Source organism: Camponotus floridanus, unplaced genomic scaffold (genome assembly GCF_003227725.1).
Source record: "Camponotus floridanus strain SB8 unplaced genomic scaffold, Cflo_v7.5 scaffold542, whole genome shotgun sequence".
Taxonomy (NCBI): Eukaryota; Metazoa; Arthropoda; class Insecta; order Hymenoptera; family Formicidae; genus Camponotus; species Camponotus floridanus.
Genome location: NW_020229706.1, coordinates 761 through 21,653, shown reverse-complemented (window position 1 = coordinate 21,653; position 20,893 = coordinate 761). Strand labels below are relative to the sequence as shown.

The following is a 20,893-nucleotide window of genomic DNA, read 5'->3' as shown; positions in this document are numbered from 1 at the left end:
TTACTAACATTGTATTAGCGTCAAGATGCTGGAATCTTGTCTGTTTAGAATTAAGGTGCAATTTCATTGACGCTACTTTTTAGCGTCAATGAAAAGGCCGCTTTATGCGCAAGGGTGCTGCGCACGTGTTTTTGACGCTCGACGCTTGACGCTTCCATCTTAAAAAACGCCTTTAACCCGCGTGGCGAATCAGCTACGATATACAGTCTCAATGATTTTGACCGGTTTGAAACATGCCCATTATTTTTCTGTATAAATGAATATTCCTCTTTCTAATTTTACATAATAAATCGATTTCCATTTCTAAACATGTATGCCTTAGTAAAATTTTTTGATAATGTACAATACGTATGCAATTCTAAAAATATTATTGTTAAAAAGGGCATAACATATGTCAAATATAGTGATAGACGTATGTACCCAGCAAACATTATAGCAAAAAACAGTAAGTAAAATATTTTGTATCTTTAATTGTTATTTTACCGTGTCATTAAAACTATACTCAGACAACATGAAGTTCAAAAATCGGAATATAAGACGTCTAAAGACGTCTTTAAGACGTTTTATGTTCCGATTTGGACTTTATGTTGTCTGGAAAATAAGTTTAAAATAAACATTATTATAGTAAATAAGTTTACAATACAGTCATGTCATATTTGTATTTATATTATCCTGTACATTTAGCATTACCTGTTCTTTGATTTTAAAATCTATTTGCCTTATTGAAATTCATTACTTCAGCTTGAAAAATCAGATTAATATATGAAAATAAAAACTTGTGAATATACCAGCTATAAACTACCTTCCTTAACATTACAGATGATAAGAAACTTTTACAACAAATATTACAAAATATATAAAGATGTACCATATATTACATGCGAAAGATTGAATAACATAAAAAGCATAAGAATAGTAAAGACGAATCTAGTAAAGAAGCTACCATCCACACAATTGCTCTAGAGAACTCAGGTAAGAATAATCATGAAGAAACTATACTTTCATTTCGTGATATATATTGTTCAAAATATTGTTAAATATATAACTTCAAGTATAATTCTGTTATATATACTATATGTCAATTAACCTTTATCTTTTTATATAATAGATAGCAACAAAGTAATATGCATTGATACAAATAATACAAATAACTATATAAATAAAATTGATTCACATAAGAAAGACTACAGTGATCATCAAAAATTGTTGATGTTTTAATATCTGGTACATATATTTTTACAATTATAAAGTATTCTTATCGCTATGACTCTATTGTATCCATGTAATGATTTATTTCTATATATTTCAATATCAGATTGCAATATAAGAAATTACATTGATCGAAGTGGAAACAATGGAGAGTGATATATCAAAGAAAAATTATGATTATGAACAAATGACCCAAACAAAAAATTGTATTTATCAAAGAAAGGCTAATATTTCTTCTGGTATGTATATTCTTGTTATTACAAAATATTTTTGCAAATATGATTCTTTTGAATATATAATCTATTTCTATTTTATATTACAGTATTAGATAATAACAAACCAATAAATTGCATTGATGGACATAAAAGCGAAGATAAGATAGATATATCAAAAGAAGAATGCGATTATCAGCAAAATACTGATGTCCTAACAACTTTTGGTTAGTATTTTAATGATATTACATAATAATTCTCTCTTTTTTACAAAGAAAGTTTTATCGCAAGTACCACATATTTATTTATTTCTGCTATTTTGTATTAGAATGTAATAAATAACTTTATAAGTAATTTGTAAGTATACATGCAATATTTATATGATAATTTATTTTTATCTTTCTAGATATTAAAACGTTAGATATTAACACATTATATTTTATTGATGAAAATGGAAATAATATTAAAACTCATACACAAGATGCAGACTACGTTCATCAGAGAAATTCTGATATTTCAATATTTGTTGGTGAATATACTTAATGTTATATCAAGAATTACTGTAAATGCTTCAGTAGTAAAAGATTATCTCTTTTTAGAAAATATACACGATTTATCACAAAATAATATTAAGGTGATTGACGAAGGTCATATAAATGTATATGATACGATGGCAAATAATGCAGAAGACAATGATATCCTAATTACAGACATGGATGTCTCCTTACCTTGTAAGTCACACTTTTTAAAAGTTGTATGTAATATGTAATATTTTATATCTTTTAGATTATATTAAATTGTGCATGGCGAAAAGAGTTCTTTTTTGATGTTCTCATACTATTGTAATTTTTGTCTTCAATCGATCAGAGGAGACTGACACAAAAGTGAAAGAAAATCAGAGAAGGACTCATTTCTCTTGTCATGCATCATTCAATGTCAAGTAGGACATTATTATCTCAAATGTACTAAAAAAACCGTTTATGCGAAGAGTACGCAATTATTGAACTGCTACAGAAAAGGCATATGTTTAGTCATATTTATTGTTATTTTACTTATACTTTTCGTTTATTTGTAGATTTACATCATCAGTTCGAATCAACTGTACAGAATTGCGTCAATAATCAGTTTGAGACAATTGCACAGAATTGCGTCAATAATCAATTTGAGACAACTGCACAGAATTGTGTCAAAAAATTAAATTTTAGCGATGTTGGTATGTACAAATTATATACATGTATTGTGTGCAGATTTTTACTATTTTAATGACTCAATTCCTTACAAACTACTAAGAATCATTTAGTAATAAATAGTTTAAAAAATAAATTGTTAGATATATAATTAAAATATGTTAGTATTATCGAAATATTAAAAGTATTTTAAAATTTCATTCTAAAATATTTCATTTTGTCATTAAAAGTAAATGTCTTAGTTTTCAATCATTTCTTAAATTTTATGATTTAGATCTATTTTAAAACTCTTTGAGATTTGTATTGCCCCGAAATATATTACACTGATATAGAATTACGTTTTATAACAAATCTATCCATAGAAGATAGGTATTCATACATATTTGGTTTTAGAAGATTTATCGATTGATATATGTATTCCATTTTGTATATTACATACACATATTTATGCTTAAATTTTTCTTCTATGTTACTAAATCTAGATAATGATAATGGAAATAATGATGATGAATCAGAGTACGTGCCTTCAAATGAATGTACATTATCAGATAATAATGTAAGTCTACAAAAAGAATCAGTTGTAAAAGAATGTGTATCAGAATCTAATTTAGATATTTCGAAAATAAATATAATCGGTACATCATGCATTGATGAAGTGATGTATGATAATGGAAATAATGATGATGAATCAGAGTACGTGCCTTCAGCAAATGAATGTACATTATCAGATAATAATGTAAGTCTACAAAAAGAATCAGTTGTAAAAGAATCTGTATCAGAATCTAGTTTAGATACTTCGAAAATAAACATAATCGGTACATCATGCAATGATGAAATGATGTATGTTAACAAAAGTAATATTAAATCCAAACAGAACTGTTGTGTTTGAAACTGCAATCTCAACTCGCACGACATTTAGAAACAGTGCATCGTGATAAAGATGAAGTAAAAAAATTCGCTGTTTTGCCAAAAAAACATGAAGAAAGGAAGAAAATAATAGATATCCTTCAAAAACAAGTTAATTTCATATTCAATACAAATGAAAACTGATGTTAAATACTGGACAATTAATTGTATCTAGACGGTCCAATGTAACTTCCACTAAAACTACCACGGATTTTATTGCTTGCTCGAAATGTAAGGGATTTTTTGCGAAAAGTACAATACGTTACCATTCACGTAATTGTCAGAAAAAGGATTTCATCAAAAATAAGACAATTATGATTTTGGGCAGAAGAATAACGAGCAGAATGCATCATTTATCAAATGAAATGTTAAAAAAAGTGTTTCCTGTAATGAGAGACGACGAAGTCACACGTATAATAAGATACGACGAATTATTGATTATCTATGCAAATAAATTGTGCACAAACTACAAAGCCCAACATCAGCATGATATGATTCGAGCCAGGTTACGCGTTCTCGGACGTTTTTTATTAGCACTAAAAAACATTAATAAAGATATCGAAGGCTTCCAATCAATCTATCATCCTAAAGTTTATGATAACTGCATCTCCGCAATTAATATAGTCGCAGGTTATAATGACGAAGAAAAAATGTATAAAGCACCTGCTACTGCATCTACGTTATCAACACTAATTAAACAAATAGGAAACATCTTCATTGCAGAATGCATAAAGAAAGAAGATGCAGAGAAAAAGAAATCAGTCAAAGATTTTTTGAAATTGTTAACTGTTGACATTGGAATAAGTGTGAACAACACTGTAACAGAAACGCAAACAGCTAAAAGAAGACATAAAATAGTCATCCTCTCATCACAAGAAGATATTAATTCTTTATATAAATATTTAAAAAAAACGAGACTAGAAGCTTACATGGCATTACAAAAGTCTTTTTCTTATTCCAAATGGCTCTCTTTAGCAAAAGTTACATTGACATCTATTCACGTATTTAATAGACGGCGAGCGGGAGAAATCGAAAGAGCACTTATTGAAGACTTCAAATCTTACGGATATTTGTCTTGATAACTAATTGCTCTGCAACAATAGAAACTGTAAATCGTGTTTCTGTTTGTCCCTTGATACATAAAGATAACTGAAAGTGATTCTGACAGCAGTAAGATCAAAATACTAACTCTTTTGTAATTAGAGATTAATGTAAGATAACATTTTTTATCTTTATAATCGTTATCACATTTCGCGAGTGCTTGTTTGCGGTAAAATCATTATATATTTAATTTTATTAGTGTAAGACGGAAGTATTCCTCAATTATAAAAACGATTGTGACGTAAACATTGTACGTCAAAACTACCATAATCAGAATGAGTGTGTAGTATAAAGAAACCAATCTAATACTTTGCAGTGTCCACTTAGAACAGATTACATTGAAAATATATATTTAATTCATGATAGAGGAACTTTTAGCTCCTTGCAAAGAAATTTAAATAAAAGAATTTAAATATTATTTAAAAATAAGAATAAAATTATAAGCAATGCTATAATTTTATATACGCTCGAATAACGCTCCTGGACTGCGCCATCTGCCGATATATATAACAAATGCAATCATCAAAATGAGAGAATGAGTGTGTGATTGCGGTCATCTTTGTTTCTTTCCAACATTTTATAATTGATATTGAATAGAAAAAGAGAGATATTGGCCGCACAATGCTCTATCATTTCATATGAAGCGGATTTTCACGTGGTATGCGCAGGCTGGATCTACATGTCGATGCTTTACCATCATTCGTATCTCACAAATATATGTCATCTTATCATAGCCAGTCGCAACCGTGAGCCGCTAATGTGATACAGGCACGCGTGCCGAGAAGTGACACGATAGTCAATCAACCTTTCACTCTTACGGACTAATCATAAATCGATTGGCTTTCTCATCGCCTCTTGCCACGCGTAATGTCCGTATCATACTAGCGGCTTGCGGCTGCGACTGATGTGATTTCTTTCTAAACCAATTAGAAAGCAATGGTCAGCGATTGCGACGACGACTGCCATTTAGCTTTCCATCTATTTTTTTGGTTACGTTCCAATATTTACTGCCAGTACTGAAAATCTAGAATTTATGTGACGTACACTATAGATTTTCAGTACTGACAGTGAATATTGAAACACAGCTTTTGATTTATAGTCGCAATCACAGTTGCGGTGCTGAATGTGATGCGGCGTCTACAATGAGATTTCAAGGCGTAAGACTTAAGAAATTTACCAATCACAGTTGAGTATTCTCTTAATACTTGACTGTGATTGATCAATTTGCTTAAGACTAACGACTAATGACTCATTATAGAATGACCCTTAAGGGTCGTCTACAATGGTCGTAGCAGAAGGTTGTAAGGCTGTAGTCGTAAGAAATTAACCAATCCCAGTTGAAGTTCAGGAGAATAATCAACTGTGATTGGTCAATTTCTTACGACTACGGCCTTACAACCTTATGCTACGGCCATTGTAGACGACTCTTAAGGGCCATTCTACAATGAGTCATTAGTCGTTAATCTTAAACAAATTAACCAATCACAGTCGATTATTTTCGAAATAATCGATTATAATTGATCAATTTATTTATGACTAACGATTAATGACTCATTGCAGAATGGGCCTAAAGGTTGAAGCACATAAAATTGCAGGAGCATATAATCATAAGCATAAGAAAATTGATTGGTTCATTTTCTTATGCATATATTTGTGGACCAATTAATTTTCTTATGCTTATAGTTATACGCCTATGCAATTTTATGTGCTTTCCTACATGGACAAAATTTTGGAGCAAATTCTTGATTTTCGGAAATATTAGCGCAGGATTACTCGGCATCTATTTGGCCATAAGAATTATTAAATTAATATTGGATACAATAGTACATGGATATGCCTTGCACACGGTATACGGATGGTCACTATATTTATTAGGGGCCATCTGGGACTCTCTAACCCCTCTATTATTACACTTAAGAACAAGACCACCTTAAGAACAAGATCACAAAAAAGGACACCTACAGCACCAACCTCTGAATCCCAACCCAGCAAGACGTCTGAGACGGCTCGCTCCGAAAATTGTACAATACCAATGCATGTTTACCCCTCTCTCTCTTCAAAGGAGAATACCTCTTATTCACTTGAAATCAAAGAATCAAAATCTTAAACAAATGTAAACAATACTCTGAACCACACCCTGACACCTCAAAACTTTTTTTTGAGTGTACATATATCTTTCGCATTTCAAAAAAAAAAAATCAAACTCTATTATCATAAGCAATTTTAACCACTCTACAGAATAAAGAAAAATGGAGATCAAGTGCATCGAAACGAATTTCTTAACACGAGGACGCTTGGACATAACGATAGTCAAGGTGGAGTCACCGCTCCTCTTCTGCGTCCAACTAAGAAACGGCGAGAAGGACTTAAAAGAATTACAGGAAGAACTAGAATTCAGGATGGTCAGGAAAGCTACCTACCTACACATCTGGCTTGAAGATTTCAAGGAAAACATGGCCGTCGCAATAAAAGATTGCAAAACTTGGCGACGGGGCATTGTAAAAATAATTAATAGAACAAATTAGATGATCAAAATCAGCCTAGGGGACTGGGGCCGATCAATCTGGTGGCGCATGAGCGAAGTCTACCTCCTGGAGGACAGATTCAAGGAGTTGCCTTGGCAAACTATAATCTGTGGCTTAGCCTACACCGGTCCTGTCCAGAACGTTCCGAACCTGGCCAAAGGAAACCAAGGATCTCTGCCGAATACTTCTCGAAGGACGAAAAGGATGGATTCATATAGTCCGCGCCCTTAGTGAAGGGACAGCCACTAGTTTAGACAAAAAAAGTAATTGTTAATTGCAAATTACATTTTTTTGTTCGAAACAATTATGCGTTTTCTTTACACCAATTGATTCTTCTCATTATTTTGTACATAAAAGTATTAAGGTAAAATAATCGAAAAATGAATATTTTACAAGATATTTTTACGGTTTATGTAAAATTAAAAAATGATTTCAAGCCTCATAACTTGGAAAGTATTTAACGAAAACTAACTTAATTATAGTGTTTTGGAAAGCTCTTCAGATGTGCTACAAGAATATGTGAAAGCATATAGGGTGTTCCATTTAAAAAGTTGGAACTGACCTTCACGTGACCTTCAGGTGGCTTTTTAAGATCAAACTAATGACACCATCTTATGTCCCCTTGAAACCATACAACTTTTATCTGAACAATTTTTTTGTATTCGGCTTACCAATGGAGATATTCAGGTGCGTCGATTAAAATGGGCCACAGTGTATATATACATATATGATAAAAATACGAAAAATAGTAGAAATTTTTATATTCACTCAAGTAGAATATTCATATTCAAAAAGGGAAGAGAATGATTATATACAAATACATAAACACATGTTATACAAGAATTATAAACATTTTATAGAAGTTTTAGTTATAGAATTATCAATTCATCACAATATAATTTTACGTAAGACTGATATTCTTTTTTTTAGCACTCTAAGGAGCGCGAAAGTGGAACCGTTTTTTTTCTCTCATTAATGAACATCGCTTGATCATCAGAAAAGCCAGTTATTACCCTCCCCTCTTTTTTTCGCGGGCCTCCCAAAATGCAATTCCTTGACGGACCTAAGAGCAAATCACAATGATTATCGCAATCTAGTTGAACTCCGGTGCGTCACCACAACAAGAGACGACGTTTTCAAGACATCATTAATTATCACAAGGTTTGCAAGGAATGCTTTATGGCAATACCACCGAACTACAAACAACAGTACATGGTAATACCACCGCATAGTTTGGTCCATAAAAACTCAGCCGACCATCAAACACTTGCACGATCTGTAATATCAAAATCTTACGAGTCAGCCCCGCATGGGCATGCCTATACTGCCTGGAAGAATATCTACACGTCGACATGACGTACTTAGTCGAAGGATGGGGACGCCCTGTGACCATCCAGATGAGTAGGAGAAATAAAAAAAAAGGGGCCCTACATCAAACCCGGCCCGAGCGCCTGGCATTGTCTCGCTACTGATGATCAGGTAGTTAAATTTTATAAGAAAAGAAAAGGATTTTTTTTTCTTTTTGTTAAGAAATGACAAAAGTATTAATAGTAATAACGAAATGAAGTTTCACTTTCATTATAGAAAATCGATAATAAATAACAATATAAACACAGGCTTATTTTAAGGACAACAAATAAGAAAACAATTATAGTTGTGTTTATACTGTTATTTGATTATTATCTATCGACTACCTCTACTTGTTAGTCTTTTTTATTTTTTAGAAAACCGATAGTTCAATAATCTTAATAATAGAATTAGTAGCATATTAATAACATTTACATAAATACACATATACACAATAGCGACAACTCTAAAAAGGCACCCAAGTATTAAGTTACGAAATTCAATGGTAAGATAAGAATCGAGACAATTCCATCTGCAAATGTTGTGTCCTACATCCCCAACATTTGTCTAACGCCGGGGCTGTTACGTCCAGAGGAGTTCACGATTCTTTTCTTTCCCGTATCTGGTGCACACGTGCACGGCTTACAAAATCGTTAATGACCGTTAAATTGAAGTGGGATCCTCAGTAAATGCTCCAAAATGACAGTCAAATATTAACGGGCTATAAGAGTAGCATCCGGTTAGCTAAAGCGCCAGTCAGCCAAATGAATTTGATATTTTCTGATCACTTAAAAACTCATAAAATCTAAAGAAGCTATAGAAAATAAAAGAAACTATTCATAAAACGCGAGTGACAGGATGTTGCGACACGTACCCAGTTTTATCTCAAGGGGTAGTAAAAGTCATCCCTTTGTCTTTAGCAGACGCATCCTGCAAAGCATAAAATACTACCACCTCCGAGACTGAGAATCCTAAGTCCCCCGTTTTGGAAGATGCTCTCCTATTCGCGAACTAATGTAATAAAATTCTGACTTGTTACATTTGTTCTAAAATGCATAAGTAAGGGCAGGGAGGAGATCATGGAAATCTAAACGAGGGTTTCTATTCGTCAACTTCCCTTATTCCTCACGCTAGGAGAGGGTAATCCAAAACGATATATAAGCGCGAACTTGGGACAAATCGACACTTGTAAAAATATTCTTCAAGCCTTTGTGATATTCATTATATCGAGATTAACAGTATCGAGTCAGTGCAAAAATCTTATCATCTTCAAAGCCAAGGGGGCCCTGCAGCAGTTACTCGTATTGTACAGTATCGAGTCAGCGCAAATATTTCGTCATCTTCGACGCCAAGTGGGCCCAGCAACAATTACAATCGACTTATTCTCGTTCTCATCAAAAATAGTAAGTTTTTTTTTCTTTTATTTACGAACTCCTCCCCCCATCTACTTCCTTCATTTATTGTAATGGTTTCCTTAGTGGAATCCGCTAGAACCCAAGCCAAGCGGCTCCAATACCGCTGCAATCGCCGTACCCGCCGATTACTGGCTCGGACTGTGGCCGACCCTTCGTTTATACTTGACTTAAATGAAATTAACACAAATCTTCCGATCACTCGAATATTCTTAAATAACATCCAAGGAGATATGCGAGGCTCCTCATATCCGTCCCCTCAAACTTCTTCCCCTAATTATTCCCCGTATCTGCTTCCTGGAACCCTTCCTCCCAGTTATTTTCCTGTGTATGACACTCAACCTGACCATCCCTCTGCTTTCCCGTCGTTATCATCCTTTCCTTCTCCCGCACGGTCCCAGATTCGCACCTGTTCTCTCCTCCGCTCCTCCTCCCTCATCTTCTCCGACATCGATCTTAGCGATCGGAACGTCGTTGTAGCCCTCGCCTTAACCTACGCTCCGTACCCGTACCCCATCCGCCCAAATCAACTTGGGCCCTGGCTCTGTACATATTCCAACCCTCAAGGCCTTTCTCCTCACCGTCTCTCCCGCTTTTGCCATCCCTTGCCTTACTCCTTTCACTTACCTTTCACTTACCCCATCGCCCTTCCCATAGAATATTTCCGAGAAAGATATCCTCCCGATTCCGACCAGATTCCCTCCGTCTCGCACATGCACACACTCACACACACTCACACTTAATATTGTATTTGATCATAAACAATTATAATCAAAATGTTTAAATAATTTCTTTTTTTCTCATGTAAATAAATTCAATTAAATTTATCTCCTCGCATTCAATTCAATCTATTCCCCTCATCACCCACGTTCCTGAATCGCTCTTTGGTCCCGTAAAAATTAATTCCTTTAAAATTTATCCCGTCCGGGTAAAAAGGATTAAGTTCCTTTATCAAAAAGGGGACCGACGAGCGGGCATTTGGACCAGAAATAGCGTAAAATCGACCCTTGTGGTGTTGACCTATCTTTGGGCTCACCCGCAAGCTCGTTCGACCCGAGACGCTTGCCCTTAAGGCACCTGTTCTCGGGATACAAGTGTTACGCCCTTCTTTCGGCCCATCCTCCCTCGGGCCTGGACGTAACAACAGTATTGATCTTTAAAAAAATAATATAATAATTTTTTTGCGTCATTTAAGATTTAGAAAAGTTATTGTTAATTGATGACAAAAATGAATAAATAACTTTTAATAAGATGACAAGTATTTTTCGATAAATTACTATAGCTTAAGAAATCAAAAGTATAATATTTGCGACAGCTTCAAAACAAAATAGCAAATTAATAAAATTGACTTTACCTTAAATCATGACAATTTTTATGTACAATGTTATGTTTATATTATGTTTTTCTATTTCTTTTTTGGATGGAATAGAATTTATATTCTTCTCACTATTAAAAGATATTTTTAAAGAGTGATGGCAAAAAGACCTGTTTTTTAGCCCATTTTTTGGACCTCGAATTTCAAACTTTTTTTTATGCCAAATAGTACTGTATGATGGAACATTAATCCCAGAGAAATTTTAAGATGAGCATAAGCGCGGTTCCGGAGATATAAAGGGTTGAAAGTGATGATTTCTCCATAATCCATGAAAGTACAACGAAACTCTTTAAGTATCCATACCAAGGATTTCGTCTAGGCATTGAAAATTCCCCCGAAATAGATGGAGTTGAAGTGACACGTGACACCGCCTTTCACAGATCGAGATGCTTTTGACGAGATGCTTTTGATCGAGATTTTTGACTGATTACTTTCGTAACAGTTTACATATTTTGCTCTGTAATGGAATGTGATTCAATTCTTCTAATTTCCGTTTCTTTGGATTATTTTTCCGCAAATTGTTAATCATCATCAACGAATTTGATGTGTCTTTGATAGGAAAAAACTTATCATTTTTCGATCTTTTTTGGTCATTACAGCCTAAACATTTAGTGAAAGGCATTGTCTTATTGAAGAATCAACGATCGTCAAGATATGAAAAAATATACCTGAAGAGACAAGAGAATGTAGAAAAAATTAAGATGAAGCAAGAGAAAAATAGCGAGAAATCATAGATATATATAAAAATAGACCGAGCGCTTATATGACACAAGTTAAAGTATCGTACAAACAAAAAAATGGAAAACAAATAAGCAAGAATAGAATAGAATACATTAGAATAGTATGTAGATAGATTCTTGGAATATACTTCATGTGATAGTACAGTATTTCAACTGCGAGAGAACTTGTCAATGCGTCATGTAGCGAGACTCTATCTTTCAGGGTGCTTTATAAAGCACGTCTCCCCCCATAGCGGTAAATAGTAGATCGTTCATTCTCTAAACAATAAATCCATTCGATAGAATATATCCTCAATATTACACGAACTTCAACCACGTATTTTTCCTTATGCGCTATACCCTGACTGGAAATCATCACTTTCACCCCATTGTATCTCCGGAATCGTGCCTATGCTCATCTTGAAATTTTACTGAGATTAATGTTTCATCTAATAGTACTATGTGGCATGAAAAAAAAGTTCAAAATTTAAGGTCCAAAAAATGGGCTAAATTTGCCATCACTCTTTGATTTCCACTTTTTTTTGAATTTAAATTATATTTACACTTTTTTGTCAGAGATTTTGTTATTAATGTTTTATGCATTTTTCTGCAACTTACCGATAGATTCTAGGATGATAGAAATATTTGAAAGTGTAACTTCATCAAACTTCTCGCTCATTTCTTGCAGTACTATCAGAATGACTCCGGTCAGATTTGAAATTTAGTATATAATGATCACTTTTCTTGGACATTGAAATATCCTTCATAAAATATAACATACGAAAAAAATTAGGTGAATGTCGTTGAAGCGATTGTTTTCGATGCTTTTAATGTTAAATTATATAAATTATAAAATTATAAAATTATAAAATTAAACGAAAAATTGCCATTCATTTTTTGTTTGCTTAATAATACCGGTTTGATATATACCATTCCTAAATGAAATAAATTGAATGTGATGTAGTTTCATTCATATCGTAAAATCTATTTTTTATTTATTTTTTTTAAGACATCTTGTATATCAAACATAACTCATGTCAAAAATAAAATTAATGGATAGGTTAACGATAGTTAATAAAGATTTATAATAGCTTTTAGGATGTAGTACAAGCGAAAGTGTAGCTGTTTGCAATTTTAAAACAATTTTGTTTAATGATTTGATTCTTTCTCACGATAGGTTAGTTAACTCTTCTCAATTTTACCGTAACTCAAATTCCCATATAGGAATAGCCAGACTTGAACAGGGCCAATGCTTGGCCCGATATATGGTAACCGATGATTAGTCGATACTTGGCATTCTATATTGGCCCATGCTTGGGGAATGATTGGGTGCCATTTATATAAGAAACCGCTACACTTTGCTGCAGCGCCAATGCTTGGCCCGATATACGGTGACCAATACTTGGCTTACTGTATTCGCCCATGCCTGGCATTTTTGAATTTGCCAGAAAATTCTAGAAACTTGGCGGATATAAAAAAGTCAACTTGGACAAAGTGACGACAATGTCGCAGAATTATTATAAACAAAAAAAATTTCGAAAATTAAAAAAGCTAAAAGACAATAGGGGGTTAGGTTGTAATAAGATAGTTAATAAAAAAGTTGACGAAAACAGCAGCGGTAAGGATGATATTGACACTAATGAGCGATTATATGAGGTTATGTTGGATAATAAAGAAATAGTCAATGTGAGTGAGAATGATTCTGTATATAGCAATAGCATTAATGACAGTAATATTAATTCTCCTCATGAAAATGATTCAAATATTAGTGTAGTCTTATGCAATGAAGAAATGAATAACGTCTCTGATTTGAGAAGTAAACTTCAGCAGTGGACACTTGATAATTTGGATACTTTGCGGTTGGATGTTGTGACAGATTTGTTACGAATACTACGGGATGTAGGATATCATCTTTACCAACGACTGCCCAAAGTCTTTTAGGAACAAAATACCATCGAGTTTTACAGCAAATAAAAAGCAATAAAAATACTCAGGGAGAATATATTTATATCGGCATAGAACATGGTTTGTATCAGGTTATTAATACACAAATATTTATGGAAAAAGAAATCTGTGTATTAGTTCACATTGATGGTGTGCAAATCTACAACAATTCACAAATACAAGTTTGGCCGATTATTATGAAAATATTTCATAAAGAATACAATTGTGAACCTTTCACAGTTGCTGTGTTTTCCAAACCTGCAAGTGCTCATAATTATCTAATTGACTTTGTAACAGAAGCGACTAAATTAATTAATCAAGGAGTAACAATCAATGTACAAGAATGTATTCTTTTAGAATAATTGGAATTATAGTTGATTCTCCAGCAAGGTCATTTATATCCAGCAAGATCATTTATAAAATGCATTAAACCAGTGGATTCTCCGCTTGTGAACGATGTTTAGTTAAAGGAATCAGCGTTGGAAAAAAATTGAAGAAAAAAAGAATATATCCTGAAACAAATTGTTCCAAACGTACAAAGGAGTCTTTCGAAGGCCGGAATCAACCGCAGCATCATAAAGAAAATGCTGTGTCTCCATTGTTAATGTTGCCAAATTTTGATATCATTAATGATGTGGTTTTAGATTCTATGCATTTATTATATCTCGGAGTGATGAAATATTTAATAGAAAATTGGACTGTGAAAAAAGCTCTACAAGACTAAAACGAAGAGTTATCAATAATTTCCAAAGAATAATGTTGAATGTTACAGCTGATGTGCCTTGTGAATTCCAAAGAAAATAATTTGATATTCATCTCGTTTCAAGATGGAAAGCTACGCAATTTAGATTTTTTCTATTGTACTGTGGTTCTGTCGTTTTAAAAGATGTTTTATCTGATCATCATTACAGACATTTTTTACTGTTATTTGCAGCATGTCGTATATTAAATAGCAGTGACTTATCGTTGACCACACTTGTAATTATGCTAAATATTTGCTAACTCAATTTTTCATATTATTACCGTCCCTGTATGGAGAAAATTCTTAAGTCCTCAGTATGCATAATTTAATTCATGTAGCAGACGATGTGATAAATCATAACATTCCGTTAAGAGGCATTTCAGCATTTTGGGGTGAAAGCTACATTGGATTTTTTAAAAAATTAGTCAAATCTCCAAATAAACCATTAACTCAAATAGTTAATAGATTATCTGAATTAAAATCTGGAAATCGTTTAAAAATTAAAAATTAAAAAAAAATTATATGTCAAATTGTGTAATAGATGATGGCGCTGGACTATTTACTTATAATGGAAATGATTATAAAATTATATCTTCAATTAAAATGAATAATTCTACTTTGAGATCAGTTCATTCTGATAACACTGTTTTACTAAACAATTCACAAATCTTCGTCATTAAACAAATTATGAAGGAATATAATAGAAACGAAAGTGATCTTATTACAATTGAAGAAATTTTTGTCTTGGGATATGAAATGACTAATCAAAGTGAGGCATTTGGTTATCTACTTTCATCAATACAAATCGGCGTTTTTAGTGGAAATGGATTTATTGCATCGTATAAATTACTATCAATTAAAATGATTAAACACAAATGTGTTTTATTAAACATAGAAAATAAATTACACGCAATTACTCTGCTGCATTTTTAATAAATTTTAAGTGGCAAGGGACATCTAAAAATATGTATATATATAAAATAGAATATATAAAAAAATAAAATATATAAACAAGAAAAAAATATATAGAAATATGTAAAATACAATATAAAATTTAAAGAAAATATATATAAAGTAAATATATCAATAAATAAATATAAAAGTATCAATAAGTGTGTAATATATGTATATGTAAAAGTGATGATGTAAAAAAGTTGCGCCATAACAAACAACGAGGAATGTGGATGTGCTAGTGCTGGGTGTGTATATGTATGTATATATATATATATATAAATATATATATATATATATATAGGGTGATTCAAAATAACCCCTGTGTCCGTGAAATGACACATTGTTAAGTCAATTCTAAGACGATTTTTCTTTTTGCAAAATTTCGAAGCTTAGTTTTCGAATTATTAAAGAAAGTAGTTAACGCATGACGGGTCGGATACAAGAGGCAGGCAAGGGTGACGCGATTCACCGTCAGACGCGGGCGCTTACGCGGTGCGCCTGCTGCGATCAGCTGGTCGCTATACACATACAGACACACATGCGAACACATACATTCTCTCTCTGTCTGCTGTCTGTCTGTCAGTCTCTCTCTCTCTCTCTCTCTCTCTCTCTCTCTCTCTCTCATTCGCTCACTCACCTGTAATTTTTTTTTTACGAGAGAGGGGCAAATGCATTTTATGCACACCGGTCGATCCAGTGAGTTATGTGGGACTCGAGTACTAAGTCGAATTACCAACTCGGTACTCCCTACCCACTAAAAACCCCTCTCTTTTCAGGAATTTTCTTTGACACACTGTCCTTCCCGAGATCCGTTTTCACATAACGTCAAAAAATAGTTATTATTACTTTGTTCGATGACTCCTGATGTATTGCTGTAATTGCTTGAAGGAGAAATGAATTTTCCGATAGATTGTACGTTCTCAAATTTAATGTAGATATCACGTTGCACAAGACAGAAATCCACACTAAATTATTAACTGAAAGTTTTTTTTCTTTCATGAACTGCATTCTTTTATAAACTTTAACATAATCACATTTATTTACTCACTCAACGAGAAATTTACTAATGACTCTATCACTAATCACTATTAATCACTGTCGAATAATAGCTGTTGGCGATTAAAAATCACTCGATAAAAGAAACACGCACGGACACGTTACTACACGCGACGACGCGACAATGTGACGATAATTACTCGGCGACTGCAAGCAGTTTTTTGTTATAGTAGATTGCGGTAGTAATAATATTAATATGTTAAATGTTTTTTATGTTTACCGCATTCTTCAATCGAACACATGATCGCGTTCGATAGCGCCAGTAGTACCTTAACCTACGGCCCCCGACGGCACGTACGCCGAGGTACTGCGCAAAGCGAGGCACGGAGTCGGCGCCGAAAAGTTGGAGAGCCTGGGAATTGAGGACATCCGGGCCCGTCGTGGAATGACGGGCTCGTATGTCCTCGAGATCCCGGGTCCCACGGAGGAGAGGGAGTCCAAGGCGGAGGCCCTTGCTGCGGAAATGCGGAGGGTCTTTGCAGAGGACTCCTCTGTCCGGATAGACAAGCCAACAGCGACGGTACGGATTCGAGGCCTAGACGAGGGCGATGACAATGGAGGAGGTGGTTGTTACCATCGCGGACAGGGGGGTGGCCAGGCTCGAAGAAAATAAGGCCTCCATTAGCAGGCCCACTTACGGGATGGGGATAGCTTGGGTCCGCTGCCCTGTCAGAGCGGCGGATGACCTGGCCAAAGCCGCCCGCATAAGAATAGGGTGAACGACCGCCAGGGTGGAACTGGCAGCGGCGCGTTCCACCTACTGTTTTAGGTGCTGGGGAGAGGGCCACGTGGCTTCCAGGTGCAGGAGTGCCGAGGACAGATCCCGCACCTGTTACAGGTACGGTGGGCCACACGACTGCATCCTGCCAGGCGGTCCCTTACTGCCTGTCGTGCGCGGAGGTGGGGAAGAAGGCGGATCATCGTAGAGGAGGAGTCAGCTGCGGACTTCCATTGAAACGGGCCCCGCCGACTTCCGCTGCACCCTCACGTGGAGGGACAAGGCGGGGGGGGGAGCGGGAGCCAGCGCCCCAACAGCGGCAGCAGTAGCGGCAGCGACAACAGCAGCAGCAGCAACAGCAGCAGCAGCCGCAAGGAATGCCGCGGCTCTTGAGGAGCGGGACAGGAGGGAAGGAGAAGGAAGGAGAGAAGGAGGCGGCGGAGGAGAGGATGGAGAAAGGGGACACTGATAGTCAAAGGTAAGCCAGCGGCCCTATCTATCCTACAAGCCAACTTCAACCACGTCCGCCGTGCGCAGGATCTTTTTCTGCACACAATGGCGGAGCGTGGTTGTGCGTGGGTTGGAGCCACGCGGAGTACGCGGCCCCTTCCGACCACTTGTCCTGGTTTCCGGCGGGGTGCCTGGGAAGAGCTGCCCCGCTGGTAGCCATCGTGCGGGGGGCGACGAAGGGTCGCCCCCTGCAGGATGGAGACCAGGAGTCGGCACGCGATGGTGTGGTGGGGGACCACCTGCGTTATAAGCGTATACCTCCCTCCCTCGCTTGGCCCAGTTTGAGGCCGAGCTCGGCGAGATAGACGAGGCGGTGAGGAGCGGCCTCTCCGGGCCGGTCCTCGTGATGGGCGACTTCAATTCCAAATCTCGGAGTTGGGGTTGCCGGTCCGAGGATCGGCGCGGGGAGACGCTGCGAGATTGGGCGGGATCACTCGGGCTGACCCTGTTCAATGTCGGGTCCGTCGCCACATGCGTGAGACCGCAGGGGAGTCCATCGTCGATTTGACGTGGGCCTCTCCTGCGGCTTTGCGCATAGTGGGGGAGGCCGCTGAACTCGAGGCCCTGTCAGATCACAGGTATATTGAGCTCAGCTTGGTCGCCCGACATCCGCCCACCGAGCCGGACTCACGGGAGGAGCGTAGGTGGTCCCTCACCAGGCTGAACCCGGACCTCTTGATGGCCTCGATGCAGGCCTCGCTATGGGTCTGGAGGAAAGACCCTCTGGCGTGGGAGGGAAAGGGAGTGAAGGAGTTGGCATCGAGGCTTCGCAGTGCTCTCTGGGGAGCCTGCGACGCCTCGATGCCAAAGGTAAGGAGGGGATGCGGGAGGAGATCGGCGCATTGGTGGACCGAGGAGATCGCGAATCTCCGCGATGCTTCGGTCCGGGCCAGACGCCGACTTCAAAGATGTATGCGAAGGAGGAACCGTAGCGAGGCCTGTATTGAGCGGGCGCGGGGAGAGTGTCGGGATGCCCGACGCTCCCTCGGCGCTGCCATCGGGAGGTCCAAGACCAGGGCCTGGGAGGAGCTGCTCGCCTCCCTGAACGAGGACCCGTGGGGGCGCCCGTACAGAATAGTTCTCAAGAAATTGAGGCGGCGGGCGCCTCCGACCACGGAGTCTCTGGCCCCCGGCTTGGGGAGGTAGTGGAGACCCTCTTCCCCGGGAGAGCAGGGGGCGCAGTGCCCTTCCCCCTCTCGGACCGTATGCTCGAGTGGAGGGAGTGCTGGGAGGTAACAGCGGAGGAGATGCGGGATGCTGTCCGGAGGATGAAGCCGAATAAGGCTACCGATCTGGACGGCATCCCGGGTAAGATCTGGGTCCTGGTCATGGGGGAAGCTGGCGGGACCCTGAGGTACCTCTTTACGAGATGCCTCAGGGAGGGGATCTTCCCCTCTCTTTGGAAGGAGGCGAGACTAGTCCTCCTTCCGAAAGGAGGGAGGGACCCCGATGATCCAGCGGCTTACCGACCTCTCTGTCTTTTAGATGAGGTCGGTAAGCTGATGGAGCGGATAATGGTGGAGCGGCTCAACAGGGAGCACCTGCAACAGGTTGCGGGACTCAACGAGTCCCAGGTCGGGTTCCGTACGGCCGGTCGACCATCGACGCGATGGATGGTCTGCGGGCCCGCTCGGAACAGATAGTCCAGCACGGGGGAGTGGCGTTGGCTGTGTCCCTGGACGCTTTTAACACCCTCCCGTGGGACATGATAGGGGCGGGGCTACGAGCGCACGGAGTCCCGGATTACCTGTCAGGGTAATCCAGGACTATTTCATGGGGAGAAGTATCTACTGTCGCGATGCCGAGGGGGTACGTAGGCGGTGGCCCGTCGTGCGCGGTGTTCCACAGGGGTCCGTTCTGGGCCCGTTGCTGTGGAACATCGCGTACAATGAGGTATTGGGGAGGGTCCTTCCCCCGGCTGCCATGTCATCTGTTATGCGGACGACACGCTGGTGGTAGTTGGAGGGAAGGACTGGAGGGACGCGACCGCGTTGGGGAACATCGCGATGGCCGGGGTGGTCCGCGATATAAAGGCGTTGGGCCTGAGGGTAGCTCCCCGGAAGACGGAGGCCGTCTTTTCCATGACGGCTCCCGGGAGCTCCCCCCTCCAGGCTCACATTTAAGGTGGACGGGCACGACGTCCAGGTGGGGACCCGGATGAAGTATCTGGGTCTCCATCTGGACAGAAAATGGACCTTCGAGGAGCACTTTGCCCAGGTGGCCCCCAGGATAGGCGGAATAGCGTCCTCGCTGGCGAGGCTGCTGCCCAACCTGGGGGGGCCGGACGGCCGTATCCGCAAGCTTTATGTGGACACGGTCAGATCGGTGGTTCTTTACGGCACCGATCTGGGCGGGTGCTGCCTCGGGGTCCAACAAGATCAGGGGCGTACTGATATGGGGGGCACACCGCCCCATAGTTTTAAGAACCGCGCGGTCGCATATGCGGCGGTGATGGTGCTGGCGGGGTCCCCTCCCCTGGAGCTCCTGGCCTAAGCCCGGGCCGAGATGTACTGGGGGATTAGAGAGCTCCGGAGGGGGGAATTATGGTGGGGCCGGGGACCAAGAGGGCCATCAGGTTGAAGGCGGCAGACTCGGTCCTCGTGGACTGGCAGCGGCAACTGGCCGTGGTTATCGGGCACGGGTGCTTCGGTCACTACCTGTGCCACATCGGGAGGGAACCAACCCCCAGGTGCCACCACTGCGAGGAGGACCGGGACACGGCGCAGCACACCCTCGAAGCCTGCTCGGTCTGGGAGGTGCAGCGCCGTGCCCTGGTCGCAGTGGTGAGAGCTGACCTCTCTCCCTCGGCGCCATCATTGAGGCGATGCTAAGGGGGGAGGAGGAATGGCGGGCAGTGGCCTCCTTTTGTGAGGTCATGCGGAGCAAGGAGGAGGCGGAGAGGGATCGGCGAATGATGTCCGCCCCAATGGCAGCACAGAGAAGAGCAGCGGCCAGGAGGACCCGACGGAGGAGGAG

At 38.7% G+C, this 20,893-nt stretch overlaps 1 protein-coding gene across 1 annotated transcript; it reads left to right on the top strand.

The window, feature by feature from the left end:
• Positions 1–20,074: 20,074 nt before the first annotated feature.
• On the top strand, positions 20,075–20,410 carry LOC112639277. Its single transcript, XM_025412674.1, has one exon. The coding sequence runs from the start codon at positions 20,075–20,077 to the stop codon at positions 20,408–20,410; it is 336 nt and encodes a 111-aa protein (XP_025268459.1).
• The last annotated feature ends 483 nt before the right edge of the window (positions 20,411–20,893 follow it).